This window comes from Tachysurus fulvidraco, chromosome 23 (assembly GCF_022655615.1).
Source record: "Tachysurus fulvidraco isolate hzauxx_2018 chromosome 23, HZAU_PFXX_2.0, whole genome shotgun sequence".
Lineage (NCBI taxonomy): Eukaryota > Metazoa > Chordata > Actinopteri > Siluriformes > Bagridae > Tachysurus > Tachysurus fulvidraco.
The window spans coordinates 20,510,631-20,533,970 of record NC_062540.1 but is presented as its reverse complement, the minus strand read 5'-3'; the positions used below and the strand labels follow the sequence as shown (position 1 = coordinate 20,533,970).

Sequence of the window (23,340 nt, the reverse complement as noted above, 5' to 3'; positions counted from 1 at the left end):
CATCATGCAGTCTTTTACTCAACGATAAAAATGTGTTTAAATTTATGTCACTTATTATTTCCGGAACTCCGAGAACCCTGTATTCACATATTCCGATCAGCCGGGACATTAAAAACCACCTGCGTATCCAAAACATCGTGTAGCTCCTTATTGTGCCGCCAAATGCGTCAAGGCAGCGACTTCACCAGACCTCTGAAGGTATGTTGTGTTATCAGGAACCGAGACCAAGTCATGAGTTGGAGCCTCCATGGACTAGACTTATTTGTCCAGCACATCCCACAGAAGCTAGATGGGGTTCCTCAGAGCGTTCCTGAACACTGCTTGACCTGAGAATAGATGAAGAATGGATGGATGGATGGATGGCACCGAAGAACTTTTCACTTTATATATGAATAAATGCAGGGTTCTTTGGTTGAGCCTATAAAGTGACAGCGTGGTGAAGTGTTTTCTTCACAAGTTCAATCACCTTGAACAACCTTTTTGAGGAACTCTCTAATCTCCTCAAGAGCCTGAACAGCTTCTTCATCCTGCTGAAAACCGTCACCATGAGGGTTTGTACCTCGGCAGACCTTTAAGGGTCTGTGTGGAGAACGGTTTAGATGAATAATGATGGAATTGGAAGGTAAACACTTGGTGAGCAACTTTTTGGGAATTTAAAAAAAAAAAAAAGATGTCAAGTGGAATTAAGAATTTATTAAAGACTTGAGCACAAGCACATGTAGGAATCATTAATTTTATTACCAGTCTGAATACAAATACTTGCAGGCCACCAAAAATTAAAAAAAAAGAAGAAGAGAGAGTTTGTATATTGTAAGACTGATCCCAAACCAGTTCTATGTGCAGGCGTACACACACACACACACACACACAAAGTATAACAGCAAAGTACCAAAAGTGTAAATGAGGAAGTGGAACCGAGGGGAAAGTTGAGGTTAAAGCAGGATGTTCACAATCTGTTGACAACAAATGAATTAAATCTTCATCTTAATCTGAAATCTGACCGACAGTTAAACGTTAAACTTTTCCACAATTCCAATTAAAAGGTGTATAATTTGATGAACAAATCACTTATTAGTTGCACCAAAACTATTTGAAAAAGTGTCTGCACACACACCTGCGTAACACACACACACACACACACACACACACACAAACACACAGGGTGAACATTTAAGAAAAAGCTGACAGTATTTTCTCTCTCCGTCCCAACACAGCCGATCCTGTGGGGCGTCTACAGTCTCAGGTAGAAGGGGGAAAAAAAGAAACGTTCCACGATGTGCACTTAAGTGCACGCCGTTATGAAAGAGTTCTCTAAAAACCTCTGAAGTCCTACTGTTACACACACACACACACACACGATCCTAACTCCATGACAAACTGAACAGCAAAAAAAAAATTTTTGAAAACAGAAGGAAAAAAAAAATAAAATAAAGTTTGCTCACACACTTGCCAAACAGAAGCTGCACTTTTTTTTTAACACATTTATTTTATTTTTTATTTTATTTTTTTTAAACATTAAGCCGTCCTAAACTGACACAGAGTGAGGTATGAGTGTGACGTTGCAGTATTCCGGGTTGTTTTTTTTTTTTGTTTGTTTACTTTTTTTTTTTTAATTCTTTTTTCTTTTTATTAACCGTGTTCGTAGCAGCATTAAAGTTCTGGACCAATCGGCATTCCCTGACTGAGTTTTGTGTAAAAAAAAAAGAAAAGAAAAGAAAAAATAATAATAATTTTTTAATGGAAATGAGAAAGCAGATTGTAGTTAGTGAGCAGCGCCCTCCTGTGGAGAACAAAAGGGAGCTCGTTCTATTCATGAGGGATGAAATTGAATATGAAATGTTTATTGACTAATTAAATAAAAAAGAAAAAACAACAACAACGACGATTAAGTCTAGTCCGGTTGTCTTGCGAATGTGATTTGTGTCCCAGTGCAGACGCAAAACAGGAGGACGTGTCGTCCGCTATCACTGTCTAAGTGTTCGTGAACCGGTTTGTGCGTTGTTGCGTGTTCAGTGACCTGAATGATGAAGGATGAGTGTAAATAAATTGGGGCAGGGGGTGGGGGTTTGGAAGGGAGAGGGGAAAGAGAAATTTTAGCTCCATATCCTTACTTTATTGTTTTCCTAAAGATACGGGTCTCAAAAAAAAAAAAAAAAACCAAGACAAAAGACCAAAAAAAATAATAATAATAATTCCATTTCTGAAACCGTGCTCATGAAGCACTGTCTAACTCCGCCCACTTTTTATTCCTTTGCAAAAATTTAAAATCTTTCTGAAAAACGAAATGAGTGAGGAGTAAAAGTTTAAAAGCATCCGCCGTCTCGAGCAGAGATAAAGAATTCATGAATTGGCGTCTCACACACACACACACACACACACACTACTGAAAAGAAGAAAACCAGGAAAAAAGGAAACCAAAAAAAAAATAAAAAATCCTGGATGTTCTGACCTCTCCCATTACACAAGGGCGCGCGCACACACACGCAGACGCACGGAATAAAAGTAGGTTGATTCACCTTTGTCCAGAGTGCATGTGAACATCTGAATGTTTGTGTTAAAAGCGACGAGAGAAAAAAAAAAACAGAATCAAAACAATGATCTGAAACCTGCATCAGAGGAAATCTTTGTCCAGTATAATGACACGTGAGCGGAGAGCAGATACACAGAGTGTTTGTGTTCGACATGCGAGCAAGAATGCATGCATGTACACACACACACACACACACACACACACACGTACAGTATTTGAGAGTCCGTTTGCAGGGGTGGGGGGGTTCTGGGTCGTTCGGGTTCTGTGTCTATTTTTTTTTTTTTTTTTGCAAGGTTGCAAAAAAAAAAAGTCCAGCTCTGTTTTTTTTTTCTTTTCAAAAGGGAAGTGATGAGATAGAGGTATGAGGTAGCGCCAAGTTGCTGATCTACTGTCCCTCTTCTTCCTCCTCTTCCTCCTCCTCTTCCTCAGAAGACTTTGATGGCTGCTCTTCTTTCTCCTATGAGGACGAGAACAAAATCAACATCATGATATAAAATGATCCTCAATCAAAATGGGGGGGGGGGTGTCTTTTCCCGCTTTTTTGTAGTTTCATGAGCTGAAAACAGATATGACACTAAAACACAGACAAAAAAACACCACTAGACTGAACAGGAACAAACAGCGCCACCCTGTGGATAAAAAGGTGAGAGGAAAGATGGTCTAGTGTTTTCCCCACACACACCCCCCACCACACACCCCCACACCCAGAGATCTATTAAGTGTTATTTTGCCACCTCTGTTATAAGTTACTATTTAGATAGGTCTATAGATAATTGCATCTAATGTCTTCTTACTTTCAGTGTAAATCTCAAGAGAAAACAGTTTAACGAACAGATCTTAGTAGCCGTTTGTCTGGTTTTAGTGTGTGGAGTTTATTATTTTACAGCGACTCTGATGCCGGGGAATCCCCTGATCTACAGCGAGCCCAAAACAAAGAGCAGGTGAGCACGCGGTCAGGGCCGAGCTGTACGCTCCGTCTCCTGTTTGTCTTTCATTCATAAAAACGACACGCCCTGTTCTACAGAACGCTTTAGGCGAAAACAGACGCAGGCGAATCTTCCTGAAAGCAGAGCGAGGAGACCTGAACAGAAATGTGGAAATTAGCCTCGTGGAACAGAGACACACTTTGAAGTAAAGCCGCCACCTCCTCCGTTTTACTGTCGCTTCTCAGCCACCGTCAACCCTAGGTCACCGAAGCGAATCTGAATCGTGAGACGTACGTGCCGGCCTCGTATGAATCGACGGCACGGGAGGAAACGTTGATCAAACTTGTGGATTGAATCAGACAAAATATCGGACTTTCGTGAGCTAAATATCCGCCTGTGACTCAGGAGTGAGGACTTCTGGAGGCATGTTTAAGTGATTCGACGTGGAACAGAACCAAACCGCTGTGCCAGGGCCGTGCCTCATGTGAGAGGAATGTGTGGAGTGGAGGGGGGGGGGGAGAGGAGGAAAAAGAGAGGGGGAGGGAGGAGGGGCAGAGAGAGAAAGCACCGTCAGAGAGGAAGCGGGCGGAGCAGGTGGTGTACTTGCAGATAAAACAGATCGTTAGGAATGACGGTGACTAAAGTTGTGTGTGTGTGTGAGATCATTGGACAAGCTCATTCCATGTGGAGTGGATGGTAAGGGCCCAGTTGGTCAACATGAGCTGTGTGTGAGTGAGTGTGAGTAGGTGGGTGAATGGGTGGGTGAGTGAGTGAGTGTGTGTGTGTGTGTAACTGTGCATAAAAGATAGAAACAGAAACAAAAGAGTGAAAAACACAAATGGCTTGAAATCCCCTTTTCTGATAAGAAGCTAAATGCAAATGTTTTCATGTCACCCATGCCAATGAACACACACACACACACACACACACACACACACACACACACGCACTATGATCTTGTACATATCAGTAAAAATAATCCAAAGCGCTGTTGCACATGTACAGAGTCCCAGTGTTACGCCGTGCTCTGATTAATGTGATGTTTTCTGCTCCGAGAGGAAAAAAAAAAACAAAAAAAAACTGGTGAGGAGTCACTTTATAGCTGCTGTAAGACAAGTGAGAACTTGTTTGAGAAACTGTACAGCATTCAATAGAACTACAAACAGGGGGAAAAAAAGGTACGAGGTGTCATTTTGTGATTAAAACCTCAAGCTTGCAGCAGGTTTCTCTTTTGTTTTTACTGATGGGGGATTAATTGTGTGTCAAAACCCGACGTGTCCTGTTAAGATCAGAATCATCGAGTACTTTGAGACTTCCTGTCCTTGTAAAGGGAGAAAACCACACGGCCGCACGCATTCACACACACACACGTGCGAGTGTGTATACACTCTTACACGATCGTACACACAGAGTGCATGAACGGAGTGTGTGAGACGGGGGAAGTGATGACGGGTTACTTGTTTACTGAGCGGTGTGTTCAGAGGGAGAGAGGGATGACTTACTGCTTTCTTGGGTCTTCCTCTGCGTTTTCCCCCAACAGATGCTGTCGCAACAGCTGATTTCTGAGAGCGAGACAGATGGGGAGGAGGGGGAGAGAGAGAGATGGGGAAGAGGTAGGAGAGAGAGATGGGGAAGAGGTAGGAGAGAGAGAGAGAGATGGGGAAGAAGTAGGAGAGAGAGAGAGGGAGAGAGAGAGAGATGGGGAAGAAGTAGGAGAGACACACACAGACGGACAGAGAAAGAGAGAGAGAAAAATGGGGAAGAGGTAGGAGAGAGAGAAAGATGGGGAAGAAGTAGGAGAGAGAGAGAGGGAGAGACAGACAGAGAGAGAGAGAGAGAGAGAGAGAGAGAGAGAGAGAGAGAGAGAGAAAGAGACAGACAGAGAGAGAGAGAGAGAATGGATTAGATGATTCTGACATTGTCTTTTTGCTTTTAAATGTACTGCAACCTTAAAACAGGAAATGACTCAGTCTGTTAAACACAAGGTCAGGATACAGGACACACACACACACACACACACACACACACAGGGTACAGTTTGTAATGGTCTTGCATTCACCGATTATAAAATGAAGACCACATCACATGACATCACTGCAGGCAGGTCAGACACACAAACACTTGCTAAGAGGTAACGTTAGACTAAACCCTCAGTGTCGGCTTGTGGGGTCGCTGATGTTTGCGACCATGAACGACACACTGATGTCCCCACACACACACACACACACACACCACAGAGCTCGACGAAGCCGTACTGCTTTAATCCGTCCGAGTGCTGACTTGTGAGGAGAGAGAGTGTGATGAGTCAAACCTGTGACTAAGCAGGAGGGAACCAGCAAAAATAGTGTCTCCAAAAAAATAATTTAACCACTGTAGTAATAATGTGCTAATCACATGTGTGTGTGAGAGAGAGAGGGAAAATCTAACCACTAGAGGGTGTCAGCCTGTGTGTGTGTGTGTGTGTGTGTGTGTGTGTGTGTGTGTGTCTACACTCAGACAGAGGGCAGTGGGTTCATTGGCTATTATGTTTGAAACGGACATGAACTGCACACAGGGCACTCCAGTTCATTGGCCACCTGGTTTGAAGCTCTGAGACAGCTGGCAGACCCAAAAACACACACACACACACACACGATTGAGCAAGGTTGTACATGTGTACTGTGCAGAGGACCAGTAGTCATGACAACAGTAGAGGGAAAGAAGTGAACTAAATGTGTGCATGTGCACATGCGTGCCTGTGTGTACACACGTGTCTGTGTGTACGGGCACACGCGCGTGTTTGTTGTAGGCGGAGGGTGTCGTCATGGAGACGGCACCTCTATCGGGTGCACCTGCACCATGCAAAATGCCACAGGAAGCCATGGTGAGAGACAGGAAGTGGGGAGAACCGACCATTCTGGTTCCTTTTTAAATGTTTTCAACTTAGCAGCTATAAATCAGTCATAAACACAGGAACGGTTATAACTAGTGTTTAAAAAACAAAACAAAAAACAAAAAAAAAACCTCAAACGCACGATCGGAAACTGGAGCCTTTGTGGAAATAAATAGCTTCTCAGGTCAGTTACAACAACGTTTACCTGACGATCGCTAAACAACACCGTGACATTAGGGACAATGCAGCGATTCATCCTTCAGGTTTAAATCGAAACGTTACGGTTCAAGTCAGCGTGGCTAAAAACTGTTCTGTCAAATAAAATTGGAATTTTGTACACAAACTGTTTTTTACACACCTGGTCACTTCCTGCGTTTTCTGTGATCCGATAGCTATCCGATGGTAAAAATGACCAGGTCTAAATGCCCTCCGAAACGTTTTGGAGACTGATATAAATCTGATGGTACAAACTAGAGGTCTTCACGGGTCCACTTAGATCCGAAAACCCGAGGTCCGACCCGAGACCCGAGCGGGTTCGGGTCCAAAAGTTTCACGTGTGCCTCGGACACGGGTCGGGTCTAATAATAGCGGCGTCGGGTCTCGGGTAATTTAAAATGAATGTGTTTTTACCGAACGGACCAGAGAAGACTCGAACTACTGTATCCCGTGTGTGTGCGCATCGACTCGAGTCCTTTTCCAACCTCTAATCTGTTTGCCAAGACCGCTTGCGACTTCGTGTGGCTGGCGGTAAGCTAATTTTCGTTGAAACGGGCCTGTCAATCAATTCTGAATCCACGCTGTAGCGGTTACTTTAGTTTAGAGTTTCGGGACATTCGGGTCAAAAAAAAAAATTTGCTGTCGGGTCGGACTCGGGTCTAATTTTTTCGGGTTTGTCTCGGGTCTTTCTTAAAAAAAAAAGAAAAAAAATTAATGCTCGTCGGGTTCAGTAGAAAGTGCTTCGGGTCACTTCAGGTCGGGTACATTTCTTTGGACCCGAGAAGACCTCTAGTACAAACCCCATCAGGAGGTGGTCTGGGACGCGTTTCAGATGAAACTGGACAGGTGTAAATGAATGTGGTTGTTCAAGCAACATATGTCAGCGCTATACTCCTCCCAAACGGAACTACGCAGGTGATCTTTCACCCAGGCGTCTAGTCGTGCCTTAAAACGCGCTGCTGCCGCCAGCGAAAACGCAGCAAACAGTAAACGCTGTTTTTCTGTAACAAACGTCGTAACCAGTTTTTACGTCTTCTTTTCGATCGCGTTCTGAAAACCACGTACACCAAAGTGTATTCTGTTTCAATTACCCCAGAAATGAGGTAAAATATATTAGCATTTTGGGCGGGAGTAGAAAGATCGGATCGATATCCGATTCGCCGAGACACGTTTATGTGGCCTGATGTAAACGGTACAGTTTTAACTAATCAGACGGCTATCGGATCAGAGACGACACACGAAGTGACCGGGTGTAAAAAGGCCCTGAGATCTCGGTCATAATCGATATTAAAATTTAAACGTGAAATCGACCGATATAGAGGAAGGTAACCGTTTCGACTCGTCAATCTAAAAGAAGAATCACAAATCAAAGACAAAATGAGGTACACGACTTTATAAAGGTTTTAATAGCAACACGACCCACTAAAAAGGTTTAAAGTAGAGTTACTTTAGTAGTTCTGCATGATGACTTTTTTCTGTAAGAATGCTGACCAACACTCACTTTGCTTTTTGGTGCAAAGTAGCTTGTCTTGTTTTTGCTTCCCTTTGGTCGTCCTCTGGGCCTCTTCGGCGACGGGGAACCGCTGGGCTGCTCCTGCTGCTGCTGAAAGAAAGGGGGGGGGGGTAATACATTAAATTGCAATTCAAACCTTTTTAAGACCCAAATTTACTAGGATAAAAAAAAAACATTTCAGAAATTCATTAGATTTGTACATGAATCGGTTTAACGTGGACATCGAGTTCATCGCGTTAATGCGAATGTGCGCGGAATCTGTAATATTCTGAGACTCACAAGTTTTCTGAATGAAAGTAGATTTGGGTCGAGACGTGTCGTGTGACGTCGGAACTCATTCAGACAAAACCCGATTCCATTCACGTGAGTGGGACATGAACACAGCGCTCGGAGAAAGTCCTCATGTAAATGACTTTACTACAGTCAGACAGACACCCGCCCCACACACACACACACACCGACACTCCCCCTCCACAGAGACAGACAGACACACCGACCGGCAGAACCCACCGACGAACAGAAACCACCCAAGAAAGACAGACAGACAGACACCCCCCCCCCCCCGAGGGAGACAGACCACCTCCCCACACAGACAGACATTCACACCCTCAGAGACCCGACCCGACAGATACGCAAGCCTGTGCGCCGACAGACACGCACACTGACAGACGCACACGCCCACACACATGCAACATAGAAGCCCGCATCCTGTGTTTTGTTTTTTGAGCTCTGCACTGTGCTGCTCAGGGCGTTTAGCAGAAATCTGTCGGAGAATCACGTGTCCCTAAATCACCACACACACACACACACACACACACACACACACGACACGCAGCTGCCGCAGCACGGACGCTTTCAGTCATGTCATGAAACAAGCTGTGGTCAGAGCTTCTGTTTACAAATCAAAGTGTCGTCTCGAGCAGAGCGATAACACGTGGTTAACCCAATCAGATCCTTTCATTTAATCCTTCCTTTATTATGTTATCACCTCGTCAGTGTAAAAACATCCAGTCTGACCGCGTCAAGGCGGAATCATGACAACTGCTCTGTGATGATTTGTTTGGGTTTTGGGGTGAGCGAGAGTTACCATAGAGAAGCGTTGTAGAGTAAACAGGAAGACGTCGTGTGGCACGGAGTAAGCCGAGAAAACACCCACCATCGTCTTTCACTCGAACGGGTCTCGGAAATCGAAGAAAGGAAACAGACTTCTCGTCTCTTTTGGTATTATTAAAAGAACAAGTCGATTATTCTTATTCCGGTGCTGGCTTTACATTAAAATGAATAAACAAACAAGAACTTTTGGTCTAATGTTACTTCTAACATATTAGGAGTCACACGACGATCGATCGATAGAAAGTAGCAAGGTTTTATCCTCTTTTATTCAGCTCTCTCTATCGATTTGTTCTGACCGACAGATTTCTGTCTCGGTCTAAAAAAACTCTACACAGAATATAAATAAGACGATATATCTGAAAGCGAGCTGAACTGTAGAAGGTCCGAGATTTAGCGTCCGTATCGTGCCGCTGCTCTGTACGGACTCTGCGGGATCCGTCTACTTAAACAAAGCGATAAGCACGATCGCGTCTTTCCATCCAGGCTTTCACGAAATGTTGATGTTTGGCTGTACGTAATCTTTTAACAGGAAGACTTTGTTACAGCACAAAGAAAGCAGTGTTCAAGGTCAGCACAACTGACACCGGCTGCTACTTTAAGACCGACAGGTGGCACAGGGCTCTCAGCTGCCAAATTCCACCGAGTGCATCAAGCACGGCGACAGACAGAGGAGAGCCGAGTCATGCGAGGGACGAGCGGGGACGAGCGATACGAACTGGCATCGATATTGTGATAAACGAGGTGACTTTTTTTGCTTTAGCGGTTTTCTGATTTTCGGCACTTCCACGAGTTGTTGAGGAAGTAAATGCAGAATTATCTGTAATCCAAGTTCCAAAGTAGACCAGTACATGACTTATGAGCTCTAGCTCAGGAACTGCTGCTAAAGCTTACGGAGTTGTGTTTGCTAGCACGCGCATTGTAGAACACAAATCTGTGTCTAGCTGCATATAGTTGGGCATCGCTCAGGATCTACGACTGTGAAGAACTATGTGCGCACGTGTGTGTGTGTGTGTGTGTGGTTCAAGTCCTCTTCTCTACAACATACCGACGGCACACACGGACTTGCACCGACACGCTCACAAGCTTTACGTCGATTCCTTCAGCTAGCGGTTCCTGTGACTAATCACACACTCAGAACAGATACACAAGCGCCGGGGAGAGATAATTAAGCGATTCAGCGGATTACAGATAAGCGGCTTAATGATGACAAAGACGATTAATGACTATGATTAATAGTAACGATAAACAGTGAGTAATAAAACACCTGACCTGAGTGAAATCTGAGTCATTTTTATTCATGTAGCAGAAGCTCAATACTTAGCTTTTGATAAATGTTCTTGCGATCGATTCTTTTTCTTTGCTAGCTGTTGTATCGTAGGACGGCAGAGTCGCACGGCGCGACCGAACGTATTTTACTACGACTTAATCTTATTACGGTGAAGTGGACGATCAGGAGTTCGTTTACACAGAGCCTCAGGACTGTATGTGGGGTCCTGTGGTACGTCTGTGCATACGGAGCATGAGAGAGAGAGAGAGGTATAAGGAGAGAGAGAGCATGACAAAGAGACAGCAAGCGATAGAGAGGTACAAGGGGAGAGAGAGTGTGAGAGAAAGAGCATGACAAACAGACAGCAAGCAATAGAGGTACAAGGAGAGAGAGAGAGAGAGAGAGAGGGCTTTCGAATCACTTGAGATCCTTTAGTACAAAGTAAATCCAGATCCTTTATTGATTACGACTTTCTGTGCACTAGGAGAAACAGAAGAGACCCAGCTGAGCATTTGTGAGTTTTACTCAGCCGTGGTCTCGTCAGGGCTCCAGGATCAAACCTCCAGGCTGCTAATCTAAAGTACGCCGAGTGTAAATAAAATGGTGAATGCACCTTCGTTTGGTCCAGGTGTATTTGTGTAGGGAAAAAAGTACTGAAGTGTAAATTTGGTTGAAACTAATTTGGTTGGGATTTTTTCCCTCACACACCACCGGCGTATACGTATACGTAGATACGTTGGCAGATAACGTTCCTGTGGGCTTCCGACGCTTTCATGAGGAATCGCTAATGGTTGAGATGGTGATGGATGCAGATTATTTTAGCCAATTTTTAGTTATTTTACACTCAATGAAGTGAAAACAGATATTTTTTGTAAATTTGTCATTTAAACGTTCTTCAATTTTAAAGTACAAAACAAAACAAAAAATAAATAAATCTGCGGCGTCGAGGACACTGAGAACGGAACGATCGATCCCACGATATCTTAAACAAAAAGCGCAATTCTTCATCATCCCACCCCAAAAGCAAACAGAGAAGCCACAGGAGGGGAAAAAAAAAAGAAAAAAAAAACATCCATAATGTTCAAGGTGTTCAGTCAAACAGTGAAGACTTGATCATGTAACTAGAAGACTTCAGGGCCCGGAAGTCTCTCAGAGGTTCGACTCATAACCAAAGACACGGAAACCCCGACTGAATAAAGTGAAATCAATTCTAAATCTTAATCTGGGGTAAATTGTTTAATTGTGGCTTGGGGCAGATTTTTACAAAACAGCAGAAAGGACCAGGACCATTTTTGATTATTCTGGTGCAGATCAAACGTAAGTAAACAAGCTCTTGTGCACCTGCTCCTTTAATTTGCATGTCGTATGCAAATTTGCATGAGAATGGGGGGGGGGGGAAACGACATCCTTTAAAATGCCACTTTTTGTTTTGTGTGTTTCTGAACTATGGATTAAAACACATGATGTTTTTAGCTAATAGAGAAGGTTTTAAAATTCTCAGCGTAAAGGAACTACCGACGTCCTTCTCCTTACCTGTGGGATCTTTCGAGGTCTCCCTCTGCCTCTCTTCTCTGCTCCGCCCTTCTCTTTAGTAGCGACGGCGCCCTTGTCCTTAGCGGTCTCGCTCATCTTCTCTTTCTGGAGTAAAGAAAACAGAACGAGAAACTGATTAGAACGAAAGCCGTTCAGATCCTGTCCGTTTTTATGCATGGTTTAATATACTGGAACTGCTAAAGTCACGCTATGGATCTCAATGATTATCTTGTATACATTGTGTAATTGGTCAACAATTATGTGACTATGGTCAAAAGAAACCAAAACCATCAACCCAGTAAGTGATAAAAATAAATAAATAGGCAGGTCTTGAATTTCACCACAGCATCTGGGCTTTCTCTGGAGGAGATGGTGGATGGTGTTCTGGAAACCTCCTCTTAGCTCTGATCAGGGCATCAGAGAACTCCAGAATTTGGTGATACTTGGGAGCTTTGGATCTACCCATACATAACGTCCCAGAGGCTCTCAATTACCTTCAGGTCTGGGGAAGGTAAGGGTCAGATACCCATCGAAGGCAAGTTCAATTTGATGGCTAGTCTGTGCAACCCTTCAAGTATATCCCCCCCCAGACCATAACTGACCCACCATCCCAGCAGTTTATTTACGTTGGATGATGTTGCAGGCAGCATACTATTCCCCAAGGCATCTCCAGACTCCTCACCTGTGAGAAGAACGAGGCGCAAATAGCAGACCTGCCAAACAGGCTATGAGCACAAGTCATACTAGAGCCCTCGTGCCACCTTCATGGAGTCTGACAGTTAGGTCAGAAAGACGCAAACCAGTAGCCTGCTGTAGGGTTCAATCAGTTCTCCAGCAGAACCTCTTCACACCAAGGAGTAGATACCAGCCCTGTCCGGCTCTCCTTGTAACTCCTCCGAGCTTTCCTACCAACTATGTTAGGAGATGCACCAAATCTCCTTGTGATGGCAGGTATGAATGTGCCCTCAGTGCCATCAGCTAGGAAGGATAAGCAGAGTGCAACTGTTGGTGGCCACCATCACACTTTAGATCTGCTTTTCTTCAGACAAAACCAAAGCTTTTACCAAACTGGATGGAATCATGAATAGCTACAAATAGCAGTCGACCTTAGCGGAGAACTCCAAAACTTCTGGTGGTAAGCCAAAGACGAAAAGGAATTTCACCTTTCAGCATCACAAAGCATCCATCCACATCTACAAAGGAAAAGCTTAACCCAACACGTTTGAATGAGCTAGCCGAAAGCCAGACCCGAATCCAATTAAAAACCTGTGAGGTGTCCTGAAGCAGGCTGTTGGATCTACAAAGTGTTCCTAATAAATTGTGTGAAAATACCGTCAATCAAAAGGTTGGGGTCCAAAAGAATGTGTGTGGGAGTGTTGATTAGATTCGACTGTCATTACACACGTACAAGTACAATATTTACTCCCTTATCCAGAGCAACGTACAGAAGTGCTTAAGTCTGTCATTGTGTACATTATTAACTCTGGTTCACTAGGTTACAGACTTAAGACATCATGAATATACAACTTGTTCACGTACTTAAACAACTTGGTTAATCCAAGTTTGCCGTTTTCCCCTAAAAGCGTTTTTGTTTTACCACTTAATTTTTATGTAATATCCAAAAATTTGAACCATGTACAATATTTTACCATTTTTCACATCACACGACAGTCGTAAACTGTGTGAATTGTAGATTATAATTTATATGTGTGGATTTATAGGTAGATCATTTATATTAAATAAACGAAAACATAAATATGATGATTGACCCGGACACCAATCGACACTTTAAAACTATACACAAAATAAACTGACGGTAAACAATAATAATAATAATAATAAACTATTTATTTTACATCCTGCTTGAAGTCTGTAAACTTAAACTGTGCATAAAGTATTACAAATAAAACACTTTTCATTGTAGACATGAAAATGTGATTCATTATCAATAATAATAAAAGATAAAATAAATACTACTCATTGTAGACATGAATGTTTTGTGCTTTAAATGTTCGGCATCATAAAACAAAATGTGGTTCAATAATAATAATAATAAGTTGTTAACGCACAACTAAATCACTACACGTTATATACGAGATAAATTATACATTAAAGTCTTTTTTTTTTAAATAAACGCAAATTCTCGTTGTACATCTAACATTCTGACTAGAACAGACACAGAGGTTTGTGACAATTGTTTATGAAATAAACACAGGAAGGTAAGCTGAGGGAGCTTTAGCATTAGCTGCTAGCTAAGGCTCATAGATATATATGGCTAATGCTGAGGGACCGTTAGCATTAGCTGCTAGCTGATGCTGAGGGAGCTTTAGCATCAGCCTAGCAGCTGATGCTAAAGCTCCCTCAGCATCAGCTATTGGGAGCGTTAGCATTAGCTGCTAGCTAATGCTGAGGGAGCGTTAGCATTAGCTGCTAGCTAACCATAGATATCTATGCTAGCTAACACTGAGGGAGCGTTAGCATTAGCTGCTAGCTAACGCCGAGGGGTGCGTTATCATTAGCTGCTAGCTAACGCTGAAGGGAGCGTTAGCATTCGATGCTAATAACCGGGCTTGTGTTTGTTTACAATACAAAAATAAATGTTAAGAGAAATTATTGAACCGTGCAATTCAGCTGCTGAGCGCGTGAACCAGCAGTGAACCGTCAAGCAGGAATTTTCATTTTCAAAGCACAATAAAATGAAGTGAAATTAATAAAAAAAAAAGAAATGTGAAATACCTCCGCGCGCGGCTTTAACTGGAGGTGCTTTAAGTACAGCTGCGATACCCCCAACACCCCCCCCCGTACCGCTACGGAAGCCCTGAAGGTACACGATAAAAACGAGGGGGGGGGGATGAAACGCGAGACGGGAATTCGAACACGCAACATGTGCAAAGAAAACTGGCGCGCAAACAAAGAACAATAACCCAGAGATCCCAAAGACTCAAATCGTTTATATTGAATGAAAAAAAAACCCATTAGAGTTCATATTCAAACGAATTAGTTTGTGAAACACACACACAAAACATACACATACATCATCCTGATGCACAGAGAACTTTTAAACCCAATATAAAGCATAATAAGTCAATAAGCTGCATGAAAGTCTTAAAGTCTCTACAGCACTAAACCCCGAGGGGAAAAGCATGGAGTAGTGTTTTAGAGTTTAACATTACAAGTCTGTAAAAGGGAAATTTGCACAATAAATAACTTCTAATTAATTACTGTAATCAGACAACCATCTGAAATACAACTCCAAGATTATTATTAATCATCATCATCAGACTATGACTATATTATAGTCGAATATTGCAACATATTTAAAGCATAATAATAATAATAATAATAATAATAATAATAATAATAATAATAATAACCTGCTACTGCAAATTAATCTAAACTAAACATCACCCATGTAAAAGTATAAAAGTTTAATGCAGTCAAATGGGGGAAGATTATGGATTATCAGTTATTAATAAACCGGAAATGTTATATTTTTAGGTATCTGAAATCCTCCAGCAAGATGAGACTCATAGATGATTTCATTTAAACTTAAAAGCTATTGATGTGTATTTTGGTTTATTCGAGAGCATAAAACTCAAAAGGCTTAAAAAACTTAAAACAAAAACAAAACAAAAACAAAACAAAAACAAAAACAAACCCACAACCACAACACAGAAAAAACCCAACACCAACAACACACACACACACACACACACACACAACAGAACACCAACCCTTACACAACCCCAACACACACACACCACAACCCAAACACAACACAATGTCCGACTCCATCACTTCAATGTGAAAATGAATTAAAACAATAAAAACCGAAACCCAACGCAACCCAATCAGCATTTATAAATAAAAATACACCAAAACAGAGTTAAGATTGCGGATATAAAGGTGGTGTTTCATAATAAATAACAGATCACAATAGAGCGGAAATTACAATGAAACTCGTCGCGCTTTTTCCGATAAGTGAAAATACTCCAAGTGTAAAAAAACCCCATAAAAGTCCCCGGGGTTTAAAGACAATCTCAGAGCACATAGGACTGATTCAGGAAGGAGAAAACAGGCATTTAAAAGAGCTGAAGATCAATAGGGAAGAATTACCTTGCGAGCTGAACGCGGTGTAATAGAAATATACAGAGTTTAGAGCGCAGGAACCGTGCAGTGATCAAGTGAGTGAGAGAAAAGGCGCCTTCAGGCCATTTTAAAGGGGCTTCCGACTGAGAGAGAGTGCACTCAGGGGGAGGGAGCCAAAAAAGGGAGGATGGGAATAAACCCAGCCTTGTGTTACAGGGAGGGGGACTGAGATCTAAACCATGCTCAATATTATTGTTTATCAAATCAGGAATATTTATAAACTTACCCTAAACTTACCTCATATCTACCCTAAAATTATCCTAAACTTGAACCCCTAAATGTACCCCATACTTACCCTAAACTTACCCTAAACTTACCCCATACTTACCCTAAACTTACCCCATATTTACCATAAACTTACCCCATACTTAACCTAAACTTACCCCATATTTACCCTAAACTTACCCCATATTTACTCTAAACTTACCCCATACTTACCCTAAACTTACCCCATACTTACGCTAAACTTACCCCATATTTACCCTAAACTTACCCCATATTTACCCTAAACTTACCCCATACTTAACCTAAACTTACCCCATACTTACCCCATATGTACCCTAAACTTACCCCATATTTACTGTAAACTTACCACATACTTACCCTAAACTTACCCCATACTTACCCTAAACTTACCCCAACATGACCAAAAGTTTTGAAAGCAAAATAAATAAATAAACAACTAAATAAATTAACGCATAGTATAAAAATTGTATCAAATATCTTCATACGTGCAACTCTTTTATTTCATTCACTAGCAGGTCTGAAATAAAAGAAATAAAATAAAATAAAATAATAATAAAAATAATAAAATAATAAAATAATAATTTCTGGTTTGAAATCAGTTTTAAAATCCTGTAAGATTTTCTTTGTAACTGTAGTATTTGTATGTTAAAGATCCTTTCGGTATGAAACTGTCTACACTTAAATGACTTCAGTGAGCAAGCAGTAATGACTCATACAGATGGAAATGTTTACAGGATAGCTTCTCAAGATTTCTATGAGATATAGAAATAAATACCCTATTTACCTCAACAGGAAGGTGATTAAAAAAAAATCCTATACAAGGCATCAGCAGAATATTTATGTCTTGTTCCTAAACCGTTCCTATAGGAACCGTGAAGGACATCTTCTGAAATATGAAAGAAATTTTTCAATACATGATTTTTATTGTTTGTTGCTTGTTGTTTTTCTTTACCACGAGCACGACAATGCTCCTGTGCACAAAGCGCAGATGGTTTGAGAAGGTTGAACCGCACTGTACATTACAACATGGAATTACACCTCAGAACTTCTCGCCTGACATCAGATCCTGACCTCTGTACTGTTCTTGTGACTGAATGAACAAAAATACACACAGCCTCATTCCAACATCCTGTACAAAGCCTCCCAGAAAAGAGGAGGGCACCTTATTATAACAGCAAAAACCGAGACGTTCAACAAGCACGTAGGAGTGTGACGGTCCGGGGTGCACAAACTTTTAGTCATATGACGTATTTATGGGCTAATCCGTGTACGTGCGGAAAGAAGGACACTAGGACACGAATATAATGGAACGATTCTCACTTTTCTTGATTTTATCTTTAATACGCATCTTTTACCTGGACGCCGTGGATATATGTACCTATATAGGTATATGTATGCACACATATATGTGCATATAATATAGGAAAATGGCCAATTTTATATATGTCACCTATATTGAAACATATATGTTTATATAGGTTCTTTCCATGTGGGGTAGTAGCTGAGTGGTGAAGGTGTTGTAGGACTGATCGAAAGTTTGAATCCCAGGTCCACCAAACTACCACTTCTGGGCCCCTGAGTGAGGCCCTTAACCCTCAATTGTTTGTTTGTATAAAATGGCATAAAATGTGAGACGCACTGGATAAGGGTGTCTGATGAATTATTTATAATCATGCATAATATCTGCCTTCCCATGTAAATATATCAAGATTCTTTTATTTTGTCGATATATCAGGTACAGCAACATTAAAGCAGTCCTTATGGTGCAATTCTCTTATCCAGCAATCAGACAACAAACTTTAGAAAGAGGTTGGGCATGATGCTGGGCATGAGGCAGGAATACATTCTGAATACACCCCACCCCCTTGACACCCTACACACACACACACACACACACACACACACACACACGTTCACACCTCGCAGTAGTTTAGAGTCATCAATACACAGTAAATTTGAGGCGGAAAAACCAAATCTAATCAGCGAGTAAATAAAAGTCCACATACACAAGCATTCAGAAAGGCTGTGTTCTGATAATAATCAGATTAGATCCTGAATGATAAACTGATCATATCAGATTTTTTATTTATTTATTTATTTTTATGATGAGCTTTATTTAATTTCTCAAAATACATTTTGATATTATGAGATTTTTAGTTCTGTCAAACGGAAAAAGTGGAAAGATGACGAATATTTATATAAGACTATTAAGAATTTGGCTTATTTTAATGTTCCAGTACAGATTTTTAAACTGGAATTATTTTTTATGGATTTAGGTTAAATATGTATGAATAATGTTTATGATCTTGACTTAGTATAGATAACTATTTTTACATTTTAACCTTGGTAAAAACACACACACACAAAAAAAACAAACGTCCTAATAAATCTAGACTCTCTCTGTCGTTTTTCAAGTCTTCTTTCTTTCTTTGTGGAGGTAAAATTTCTCTTCAGAGAAGATGACCATGCTGGGGGGGGAAAGGCGATATAGACGTGAGCCGTCGACGGTGCAGACGCAGCAAGCGGCCGTGGATTGTGTTGCAAATGAGGATGAAACGTTAACCCCTGTAGGAATATCACGTTACATAGTCAGGAATGAGGGATATCACACCTGAGGTCTGGGAAGGTCTTCAGTCATTCAGGTCAGGTTGAATGCAAGCAGTCAGAGGCCTTTTTAGTTTTTTTGTTATTGTGAGTGGAACCCATACAGAACCCTCGTGAAGAACTTCACACCTCTCACGTGCCATGTTTAAAAGCCGACCCTAAACACGAACACACAATTTACATACTAACCTGTAATGCGATTATTTTGATTTCAACAACAAGCTGAGTAGAATAAATTACTTACATCTTTAACTTTAGGAATAACAGCAAAAAAAAATCTCCTTAGGTAAAATAATGTTCAGTACAAGATTATTAACCAGTTTGAAGCTTGACATTTTCTTGTTTTATTTCTGCAAAAATACCTTTCGGTTACAACGGCTGAGGTTTCTGTCTTGTCAAATGTGTTTATTTGACATTCTTCGAAGTCTCCAGTTTATTTGATATTCATCGAAGTCTACAGTTTCAGTGCTTTGAAACAGTTAGTCAGCTTTTCCAGTAATAAAACAAGTGACATGCAGGGGTTTTACTGGTTTTGTCTCCTTAACTTCAAGAGACAGAAAACAACAGGAAGCCGGAGAGGGGACGGATGTTTATAGCTGCTATGACATAAGTTACATAAGGAACTCCTCACTTACTATAAATGAATTACTGTAAAGAGATAAAAATCATTCATTCATTCATTCATTCATTTTCTACCGCTTATCTGAACTTCTCGGGTCACGGGGAGCCTGTGCCTATCTCAGGCGTCATCGGGCATCGAGGCAGGATACACCCTGGACGGAGTGCCAACCCATCACAGGGCACACACACACTCTCATTCACTCACACACACACACACACTACGGACAATTTTCCAGAGATGCCAATCAACCTACCATGTATGTCTTTGGACCGGGGGAGGAAACCGGAGTACCCGGAGGAAACCCCCGAGGCACGGGGAGAACATGCAAACTCCACACACACAAGGCGGAGGCGGGAATCGAACCCCCGACCCTGGAGGTGTGAGGCGAACGTGCTAACCACTAAGCCACCGTGCGCCCCAGATAAAAATCATTTGTTAATAAATAAAAATACATTTTAATAAATTGAAGGCACACTGCTACCGGTATAAGTGGAAAAATCACTTCAGGAGAAACATTTATCGTTTATTTTAATTAGATTAATAACGGAAATTGTAGTCGGGAGTTTGACCAACCTTAATTTTTTTAATGACTTCTAAGACCACATCTTATGTGGAGAAATTTGTAACTTATTCTTTAATTGATTACGGTTTGCGTAAAACAGCTTTCAAATGGCAGAAATCTGGTCTCATGAACACGATTTTGTTCAATATTTTCTAAATTCTAGCACATTCATGTGCAGGCACCTAAAAGTGTAACTAGAATCGGATAAAAACAAATGAAATGATACTGAAGTTGAACGGTAAAACTGTTTTTTATGTCTGAAAGCCTTAAATAAAATTAAAAGTGCTATGAAATCTATGGAGTAAATCGACATCGCTCTCAGATCTCACCGGTTTCTGCGTGATTAAACATGCTCGTCGTGGCCGTGAGAATGATCCGAGTTAGTCATCAGAGCTACGGGGCAAAAAAAAAAAAAAAAGCCAGTTACTCATCTTCTAAATCTGATTACGGTCATTGTCGTGAACTGCTTTAATGCCTAATTATCGATACGCTAATTTTCTGTCTGTTAGCAATCCTTTTGTAAACACGGTCTCTTGGTAATGCGATACCTGATACAGTCATGTATGTAAAACAATACTGAGACACAGACTGTGAGACAGACACACCTGAATGAGGTCAACATCTCTCTCTCTCTCTCTCTCTCTCTCTCTCTCTCTCTCTCTCTCTCTCTCTCTCTCTCTCTCTCTCTCTCTCTCACACACACACACACACACACACACACACACACACACACACACACACACACACACACACACACATTAATAAATCTTTTACTTAAAGCCAACTGAATGCCTAGCATATTTACTAGCATTAGCTAGCACTAGCAACTGTCAATCTGGAGGCAACAGAGATGTGTATGTGTGTATGTGTGTGTGTGTGTGTGTGTGTGTGTGTGTGTGTGTGTGTGTGTGTGTGTGTGTGTGTGTGTGTGTGTAGAAATAGTTTTTATGTCTTAGCATGTTTTATGCTATATTTTTTTAAGCTAGATTTGATTGAAACATTGACTCCATTAATGAGACTAATGAAGTAATGATCCTTAAATCCCACCCATGTGCCAAATTTGAGCTAACACTCACTAGCACTTAGCTAGATGGCTAAAAACTTGAACTAGCAGAGATTTTCAATTTAAATATTTAAGCATATAGGTATTTTCTGTTTAAAAGGGCAATTTATATTTTAAGAAAATGCTATTTTGTGAGTGTGTGTGTGTGTGTGTGTGTGTGTGTGTGTGTGTGTGTGTGTGTGTGTGTGTGTGTGTGTGTGTTTGTTCCAGTCCACCATTGTGTTTTTACTGTCACAGCGTTAACAGCCATCGTCTGTTGGTCTAAACACGCAGAGGAGACACCCATCAAAAGCTAATTTGCTTCATAATAGCTAGATACAAGCTTTATCATGCATGTAGGATTAAAGTGTAGAATCAGCCACACACACACACACACACACACACACACACACACACACACACACACACACACACACACACACACACAGCTCTCGGGTGGTCTTGAGTTCCTCTAGCCATGTGGATCCTCCACCCCTCCCCCACTCTCCCTATATGGTTATCCTATGTTTACACACACACACACACACACACACACACACACACACACACACACACACACACACACAAACTCATATTTTCTTTCTGTCCATTTTACATCCAAACACCACACACCTTATTCCCCAGATCTGTTCTGTCGTTTTAGATCTGGAAGACTCACCAACAATCACAACTCATGGTACCCCAGAGTATGTTGTGGATAGAGTTTTAGATCTGGAAGTGACTCACCAACACACACACACGAACAGAGAGAGAGAGAGAGAGAGAGAAAGAAGAGAGAGAGAGAGAGAGAGAGAGAGAGAGAGAGAAGTGACTAGGGATACTATTCTGTGAGACATGGGGAGAAGCTACGGAGAGGCTCTGTTTCCTTTATGTGTGTAAATGGAGGAGGAGGAGGACTGACTCATTAGCCGTGAGTTGACTCTGAGTCACAGGAAACAGAGAGGAAATAGCGGACACAGGAAGTTGTGGACACGGCACACTTCACTCATTCACACACACACACACACACACACACACACACACACACACACACACACACACACACACACACACACACACACACACACACACAAGCTCTCGTGCCTGTGTGATGCATCACGGGACGTGGGTTTCCTTCATAACCACCGGTGAATTAACCGAACACATGCGCTGCACTGAGCCTGACGAACGTGCAATGAATTTGTACATAAAGTCAACTCTACATGTATTGGCAGTGTTAAAAAAATATTCACAGTGATTCAAATGCTTGACTAAAGCAAGTGGAGTTTTTGCTTTATATATATATATATATCAAATAAATGCAACTATTACATTGCTTGCTTTATCTAGGAACAAGAGAAAGTCTTCGTTTAGGCTCATGGTCCACCTTGAGACGTTGTTTATCTTGACTTGCACATGTCTCAGATTTATTAGCATTTCTTCTTAACAGATAGTCTCGCTCACTTTGAAGGCTTGGTATGGAGTGGAGAAGTGAACCGAAGGTCTCGATCTCGTCTCCTCCTGGACATATCCTTGGACTACGGGGGTCATGACTTCAGCCCACTACAGCTTCTTACTAATAGTCATAAATCCTTATGCAATTCATGCAAACCACACTACATAACCAAAAGTATTTGCACCATGACCATCACATCCATATGTATTTCTTCTTAACACTGTTACCACAAATGTCTCTGTACAGTCCAAAACATGACAAAGAGGAGAAGAATCGAGTATACGAGCCTGACGGTCAGGGGTGCACAAACTTTTGATCATAGAGTGTATACTGATTGAATATTAACTTTGCCTGCATAAGACTTGAGGGACTGAAATAATCCACCACTGTTTTTATTATTTTTTTTATCATCTTCTAAAATTTCCGTTTAATCTCTAGACAATCTAAACAACACACTGATCGAGTTAAATTTAGTTTTAACATTTTCTAATTCTAATTCTAAGTCTAATTTGACATAGAAGATATAACATATTTATCGGTCAGGGTGCAAATCAATTTCAAGCCAGCATTTAAAAAAAAAACAGAAAAGAAAAGAAAGGATCCTTCAGAGGATCCTCAGGTTTGTTCTCGAAACATCACAAGACCTGATGTTTCCTGTAGGGTGCCAATAATTATGACTGTAAATCACA

General features: G+C 41.3%; 1 protein-coding gene across 4 annotated transcripts; it reads right to left on the bottom strand.

The window, feature by feature from the left end:
- Positions 1-719: 719 nt before the first annotated feature.
- hmga1a (high mobility group AT-hook 1a) lies at positions 720-16,242 on the bottom strand. Of its 4 annotated transcripts, none has more exons than XM_027160667.2 (5): positions 16,087-16,242; positions 11,971-12,075; positions 8,046-8,147; positions 4,959-5,018; positions 720-2,987 (listed from the first exon to the last, which is right to left on the bottom strand). In XM_027160667.2, the coding sequence occupies exons 2-5, from the start codon at positions 12,064-12,066 to the stop codon at positions 2,916-2,918; spliced, it is 330 nt and encodes a 109-aa protein (XP_027016468.2). In that variant the 5' UTR covers positions 12,067-12,075; positions 16,087-16,242; the 3' UTR covers positions 720-2,915. The 4 variants fall into 4 exon arrangements, with proteins under 4 accessions (XP_027016468.2, XP_027016470.2, XP_027016471.2 ...); XM_027160669.2 differs by having other exon boundaries at positions 8,046-8,144; XM_027160670.2 differs by lacking the exon at positions 16,087-16,242 and adding an exon at positions 14,707-14,860 and having other exon boundaries at positions 8,046-8,144.
- Between the last annotated feature and the right edge of the window lie 7,098 nt (positions 16,243-23,340).

Excerpts from the sequence above, each read along its gene's own strand:
- hmga1a (XM_027160668.2), bottom strand. The coding sequence starts at position 14,856 with ATGTTGCGTGTTCGAATTCCCGTCTCGCGTTTCATCCCCCCCCCCTCG. Across the intron at positions 8,148-11,970 it reads GACCTCGAAAGATCCCACAG|CAGCAGCAGGAGCAGCCCAG; the intron begins GTAAGGAGAAGG and ends CCTTTCTTTCAG. Across the intron at positions 2,988-4,958 it reads GAGGAAGACCCAAGAAAGCA|GAGAAAGAAGAGCAGCCATC; the intron begins GTAAGTCATCCC and ends TCGTCCTCATAG.